Genomic DNA, 7,751 nt, shown 5'->3' with positions numbered 1-7,751 from the left:
AAATCAATTATTTAGGTGACTGCCATTTCTAAGTCATACTATAATTCAGCAGTGATAAATATCATGCAATAGAGAATAATTTAAAACACTGATTGCATCCTTGATATTTATCATTAGCTTTCTATCTCAGACATTATCATAGAAGCACAAATAAAATCTGCTTTTCTGAATATTCTGAAAGGAAGAAAACAGCTTATAGAACTTGTTCTTCACAAAATAGTAATTAGATTAAGTAAACAAGAGTCCCTAAAAGCCAAAAGTAAACATTGAGGTTCCTAAGGATTACTCAGTGTATTAACTATCTGCTAATAAAAATGGGGAGATCCACAGATGCTAAAGATTTTTTGTACAAAATGTGAACACAGGATCTATTTACATCATCAGAACGGAGAATGGTTTCTAATACACTCTGGGCCAGCCTTAAATGTTAATGAGAAAATGCTTGCGTTTGTCTTATCCATACATTTGTAATATTTATTCTATAATTCGCCAATTTTAGAATGTTCCTCCCTAAAAGTCTTGATTCTGACACTGTATAAATGAAAATGAATTTTTAGTAGATATGATTAAATATAAACAAAATAAACGCTAAGTTGTTCTGGCTCCAAGTTCATCATATGGTAAATGTCATTTATGCACTCTGATCATTTTAGGCAATGTGTCCCTCACTTTAAACATTCCTCTGTTCTGTTAATTTGTATAAGTAAAAATCCTGTTTCAAGTGCCTTTGATAACAGGAACACCCTGTAGACAACCTCTTTTAGAGTGACTGAATTAAGCTCTGTGAGTTCAGATTTCCCCACTGGGTTCTTTTGAAGCATTCTCTCCTGAAGTCACCCTGGTCTAAACCTACTATCCTTTACATTCTAACTCGTTAATTGAGTTTTCTGTCAGAGCATGGCTTGGGCCTGCTGCCCTTGAGCACAGTGCAACACATAGTGGTTAGAGGATTTCAATCAGCCAAGGTTGGCAAGTAACACTGTAAAGATAGCATTAGTGTACAAGAGCCAAGGCACCAGATTTACACCCAATTTAGGACACTGCCAAGAACAGGTCCACCTATGGGTCCACGGCTAGACAGAGAATGTTTTTCTCATCCAACAGTCATGAAGGGCACAGAAGAGGTTCATATTAAATTACATCCTGGCATGTTTATTATTATTTCACAAAACAAAAAAAATATCCCAAAGTGCTTGCTTTCCAGTAGCTCTAGGTCTCGTCGCATGATGGGTACAGCAAAGTGTTTCTCCGAGGTTCTTTAGAAGGGCTACAACTCTTGACTACTCTTACCAATCTTTCTACTTTTCACACGATGAGGACCTGCATATATATACTTGCTGCAGTTTACTTATCTCCACGTTGCTTCTTGTAGGAAGTTCATAAACCATTCTTCCATAACATTTTATTGACCATCATTTTCATTAGGGACTCAATAAGAGAGGCTCAATATCTCTACCAAGAACCATTTACTGCAAACCAGCTGTGAACCCAACAGGGATGCTTTAGCCAGAATGAATCCCACATCACAGAAGTCACAGATCCGATGTTCAAGAAAAAAGGATCCATCAACAAGAAGGATCCAGAAGTCTCTGTCGAGCATTCTTCTCCCCGTTATTTGCTTTAGTTTCACTGGGTACATTCAAATCTGCCAAAATTGAAAACAAATATTTATGACAGAAGTACAGCAGGAAAAATCAGTACAAATCAACTTCTCTTTTGCTAAAAGTCTACCTCATATTTTTTGCTTTACCATGTTTTATATCTTAGCCTAATTTTAAAGCACAGTGAAGTTAGGTGAAGACAACTAGATGAACAAACTTTCAGTGTTTTTTAAAAGAGAAAGTCAGAGAACAATAGGCAAGAGGATCAGAGGTACAGAGGGAGAAACTAGTCAGACAAGATAAAAAATAATTAAGAAAGACAAGGAGGAGCTGGAGCAAGAGACAGAGGATGAAACAGAGAGAGAGAAGGAAGAGAGAATAACCAGAGACAGCACAGAAGTTTTCCTTCTTTGGCAATTTGGGGCAGCACCAATTCTTTCCCTGTCTCTCCTAGTCCTGAGGGATTCCACCAAAGACCATGCTAGGAAAATGGTTTAAATGATGGGCAAGGTAAATAAGATTGTCAATATTCATAGCAGACTGCTAAAAAGCCACTCTGTGGGCTCCCGCAGCCTCTGTCCTGAGAGCTGACCCTACCTTTGAGCTCTGTCATCCGGCTCCCCTGCTCTGCTCCCATCTTCTCTGCAGACATGGGAGTTTTGCCATCAACAATATCCATCTTGATCATGCCAAGGTTAGTCAGGAGTAGCATTGGGTCAATCCCCTGGCCACTGCTTTTAATATTCTCCAGTACCTTAAGACACTTGTATGACTTGAGTTCACTTATATTCTCCTCCAAGAAAAGATTGTAGAGGCTCAAGTCATTGTACTCTTCCGACTTGAAATGCAGAACATCAAAAGTGGGCAGGATTTCATAGACTTGGAGAACATCTGTCTTCTGTCGGGATGGGACAAACAGTGTGTAGATAACCACAGGGACCAGCAGGACATAAACCACGAGGTTAATGAAGCTGAGCAACTGGAAAATTCCGACTGCAATGAGTTTGCACTGAAACTGATCAGGAATGGTGCTCTCGTTTTTCAGGATCCCTGATTTGATGCTGCAGACAAACTCGTCTGAGAGTGAAGAGAGGCTGAAGTAATAGCCCAGGTAGACACATGCCAACAGGAGAATCGTGAGAATTAGAAGCCGGCAGCTAATGTACTTGACAATTAAATTATTAGAGATTTTTTTTGTCTTCAAATACTGCTCCACAATTGGGTACTTAAAGTGGCTTTCAGATATCTCCCACAAACTAAAAAGAAAAAAGAAAACAAAAATAATTTAGACCCTCACCAAGACCATCAAATATTAAAGATATAAACACATTCCACAATATTACACTAAAAATTTCAAACATCCACATTCCTCTACCTCTAATTTCATTCAAGTATTAGGGAATAAAATCTGGTTAAAAAAAAAAGAGAGAGAGAGAGAAAGAGGAAAAGCAATAATAAAACATTTTCCCCTGAATATTTTAAAGAAGGTCTAGTTAATTAAATAAGCTAATATTTGGAAATTCTTAGAATGCCTGGCACCTAATAAATACTAAATGTTTGCTAAATAAATTTAACAGTTCCTTTCTGCTGCTTTTTTATAAAATTACAATTTCCCCCTAAAGTGCACAGAAGAAGGTCAAGAATTTTTCAGTCTAACTGCAACATATATGCCTCCTGCAGGTGAGGGGTGGGGGCAGCTCTGGGGTCATGGGCAAGACTGTGGGGCCAGACAGACACGGTTCAGGTCACCGCTCTCACACTTAGAGCTATGGAAGTGTTTTTATATAGAAAATAAGTGCACTTAGTTGATAATGTTGTGAGGGTTAAAGGAGATAATGTACTTAAAGAACTCAACACGGTGTCTGTGATGTATAAAGTATTCAAAAAAGATCGCTATGAATATTATTATTCCCACTATCAGTAACAACAAGCAGAGAACAATGTGAAAGGCAAGGCACAACTTACTGTGCCGTGGTTCTCTCATATCCTTTCTGTAGGCTCAGTTGCCTTGAAATCCTCTGAGCTTCTCCTTTAAGGAGCAGGTTAAAGCAAGCAAGCTTCACCGTAGTACCTTAACCTGTTACGCCTACAAGAACTTTATTTAGATGAAATGGTCATGTAGCATCCAGCAAGGGAAGGAGTGAGTCTTGATAGAAGGACAGGTGCTGGGACAGATGGTGGGGATGAGAATTGGGGAGAGTGGGCGTCCCAGACTCCTACAGACTGTCACTAGGTGGATGTCTCCTCAACCCCCACCCCCAGTTTACTAGCAGTGGGAACTCTAGGCCCAGACTCGTACTACAAACCCTGAAGAGCTACCTGCTGGGGCTAAGTTACCTTTGCCCTACGTTCTCATTAACACCCGGAACTGAGCAGGCACCATCTCTCAGGTCAAGGTCACGCGCGCTCTTTGCAGCCTTGATTGCACGGTTGTAAACTTTGTCAAGTTCTTCCATGATAAACTTCAAGTCTGAGCAAAGATGAGGAGCAGCTGCAAAACGCCAAAACAGGTGGGGCAGGTACAACAGGATTGCGAATAGTAACAGGATGTAAGGGAAAAACTGAAAAACAGAGCAAATCATGGGGTTAACAGATGCCCCAGGGAAGTAACTTAACTGTGCTAAGTGCTGCTCTCATTTTTTCTCATTTTTTAAAAAAATGTACTTGCCACGTCGCTTGTGGAAATCGAGCTCATCACCTAATAACTACTTTTTATGACTAAATTCACCTGTCCAGGTAAACACGTAACACTGCTAACAACCTTTTTTATTTTTTTCAATAGGCATTAATCTGAAGTACCTGGTACATGGTAATACATGGTGTCTCCTTTCTAATCACAGAAGGAAAGAAAAAATAATATTACTCCCATGTCCTTGAGAGTAATCTCTGAATAAAGTCCAATTAAGAAATCTTAATATCACAATGGCCTTTTCTTTTTCTTTCTTTTTTTTTAATTGTGGTTTTAAGAGGCAACTAAGGCTTTAGAGTTCTGCTGTTTTCTCTTTCTCTGGAATCTGGGAAAATGCTGAAGAAACACATAACGTCACCCAAAACAAATTAGAAAAATTCTGGCTTCAGTGATACAGTAATCATCCCAATAAAACAGCCAAAATAAGCAGTTAAAATTCACAGAATGCGGAACAGACCTTGAGGACAGTCCAACACCCTCATTTTACAGTTGCATGATCTGAGGTCCAGAGAAGCCCACCACAATGGGCAGCAGAATCACGAGGGGAGCACCCGGATCTGGACACATGCACAAACCAAATGAGGGTGAGAGCGAAGAGCAGCCTGGTTACCAGGTCCACCAGGTGACCAGAGAAGGCTTAGCCTCAGGAGGAAGCTTAAGAACACCATGAACTGCAGTCAATGCAGATCTGAATTTAAGTTCAGCTTTGTGGCCTTGGGCAGTGAGGTCACCAAACCTCTGACCCTCAGTTTCCCTACTAATGAAATGGTCATGTAAGACAGGTGTCATGAAGATGAAACTAGATAATTTATGAAAACTGCTTAGCATGGTGCTTGGCATGTAAGACACTAAAACACACCAGGTAAAACCGACGAAAGGGCTACCTAGGAGGGCACGTTTACTTTAGTCCTCACAACCACCCTGGCAAGTCCCGTATGGATGGCTCCATCCTGCAGAGGGGAAGAGAATGCCCAGAGCAGTTTCTGCCCCCAGATCACAGAGCTGATAAGTGACAAAGTCACAATATAACCCCTGACCTCTCTGACCCCAGAGTCATACCTTTTCCATCTCAATACACTCTAAATTACTTTACTTCTCTGGAAAATATCTCCAGAGTTCCTCAGGGTTGTAACTGAAAGAGGCCACGAGGGTCTTAAGTTGACATAAAACCCTCACCCTAAAACACCTCCAGGAGTGGGTGGCAGACCCCATGCCATGGCCCTCACTGTAATTTCAGATGTACAGATAAGTTGCAAAGACAACAGAGCATTCCCATACATCTGTCAAGACCAAGAAACCAACATTAGCACATTACTGTAAACTAAACTCCAGACTTTATTTGGATTTTACCAGGTTTTCCATTATTGTCCTGTTTCTGTTCCAAGATCCAATCCAGGGTACCCACTGCATTTAGCTGTCATGTCTCTCTGGTCCCCTGGTTTTGTGATAGTTTCTCAGTCTTTCCATGCTTTTCATGGAGAATAATATTTTTAAATGCATGAAATAATACACATAGGGTCACAAAGGAAATGGATTATATTGATATACAGTTATCAAAATATTAAAAAAAACAAATTTGTATGTGCTTCCTTATTAACACATTAAGTAAGACTTAACAGATGGTCTAATATCTATTGTAACTTTGAAGCAGTAAAGGGTAAACAACATTCCAAGATATCTGTGATTTCTATGGGTGACAAAGCCACAGGTATTGTTGCCTACCTGTAGTTTTTTGGATGTTAAATTTAAGTTAGAAGTGAATAAAAAATAAAGCCATCATGTACTTTCCTATCCCAGTTCATAGACCCTCTGATGCAATTATGGACCCCAATTAGAAGTCCCTGCCCAGAAGAAAGAAAGATATAAGTACAAATGGCCCTGGCACTTCACAAAGCCCTCTCACCAACACAGCTTCTTTACTTTGGGGTTGCGGCATGGGATTCGATTCTCAAAATTATTAACCCAATTTGCAAAGGGCTGCTACACAATGACACACACAACAGGCTTTGATTAGCTGAATTTTGGCTGCATAATTCATAGTTGGCTGTCGGGAGAAGCAATGTTCCATTCAACCCTTGCCCACTCTGCAGGCTGCCCATTAGAATAAAAATGTAACTGCATGATATAGAGTGTGTGCTGCTTTCATAACCAAGACAGCCAGGCATTTTCTCTGGGAAACAAAAGGGGAAACTAGTTCTCGCTTGGGCTTATGAAATATTTTTATAAGTCACTTTTGTTTAGCATTTTACCTCAAAATGTCCTCCTGAATTAAAAGGTGACTGTTTATAGTCTGGGGCAAATTTTTTAACATTCCCAACTGATATAATAATTAGAACCAATGAACAGTTCAGCAGTTAACTGTAATTAGAGAAACAAATATTTAAAGGTATTACATATTGGGTGTTTGCTTTTTTCCTAAAATATCCTTGTACTTTGATTACCTCTGTAAAGGGTAGTTAAATGCCCCATTTATTGGTTTTCTCCAGAGTTAAACCCTCTCTTCTCCCTCCACCCATCAATAATAAAGGTAACTTGCAATGAGTCTATAACAAAATAGTATTAAAATCAATTCAACTGAAAGAGGAATCAAAAAAAAGCATTAAATTATAGTCTTTAAAATCCCTTTGTCCAAATGAGGAGGGTGGAAAAGCTGCAGTGATTTGAGAGAACATCTGCTGGGCAGGAATGGCTTTGTTCATGAGCTCTGTCTACTCCTATTAGGTCTGAGATGCTCAGCATCTCTTAAAACCATGACTGAACTATTGTGTATGATGTCCAAGTGGGTACTGAGCTCTTCCAATGATCATGAAACTTCTCAGAGCAATGCAGAACCAAGCAGTTGTTCTAACCACAACTTTCAGTCTATCTGCCTTAAAATTTGTGTTGTTTCTGGAAGAAGCTGTAGTTAGAACAGACCCTCCAGATGGAAGGAATCTTGAAGGTGATCGCATACAGCCTCCTTTCATTTTCAAATCCCCTCCTCCTCCTGTAGTTAATAGATGGGGGGAAGCAAGGAAGGGGAGGGGGTTTAGGGAGAAATTGGTTAATGGACACAGAGAATAAGTATGTTTTGTAATGTTGAATATGCCAACTATCCTGATTTGATCATCACATACTGTACACAAATACTGGTAGTCAACTCTGTACCCCACAAATATGTATATCGATTATGTTTCGATTTAAAAAGCAAACAAAACAACATGGATGGACCTTGAGAGAATAATATTAAATGAAACGAGTCAGGCAGAGAAAAAGAAATACCACATGTTCTCACTTATTGGTGGGAGCTAAAAATAAATAAATAAATTCACTCACACACACACACACACACAAAAACCGGGGGGGGGGGGGGGGGAGAGGGAGGAGGGAGGGAGGTTTCGGTGATGGGCCATAATAATCAACCACATTGTATATTGACAAAATAAAAATTTAAAGGAAAATAAATAAATAAATAAATAAAT

General features: G+C 39.6%; 1 protein-coding gene across 1 annotated transcript in view; it reads right to left on the bottom strand.

The window, feature by feature from the left end:
* Nucleotides 1-451: 451 nt before the first annotated feature.
* Nucleotides 452-7,751, bottom strand: part of PANX1 (pannexin 1) — a 45,363-nt gene continuing 38,063 nt past the window's right edge. The window contains exons 3-5 of the mRNA XM_008572477.1: nt 3,939-4,162; nt 2,199-2,857; nt 452-1,645 (exon numbers count right to left, since the gene is read on the bottom strand). Of these exons, the coding sequence (XP_008570699.1) occupies nt 1,566-1,645; nt 2,199-2,857; nt 3,939-4,162 (963 nt within the window). The 3' untranslated portion in view covers nt 452-1,565. The remainder of the gene's footprint in view (nt 1,646-2,198; nt 2,858-3,938; nt 4,163-7,751) is intronic.

This window comes from Galeopterus variegatus, unplaced genomic scaffold, assembly GCF_000696425.1.
Source record: "Galeopterus variegatus unplaced genomic scaffold, G_variegatus-3.0.2 Scaffold791, whole genome shotgun sequence".
Lineage (NCBI taxonomy): Eukaryota > Metazoa > Chordata > Mammalia > Dermoptera > Cynocephalidae > Galeopterus > Galeopterus variegatus.
This window is presented reverse-complemented; position numbering and strand designations above follow the sequence as displayed.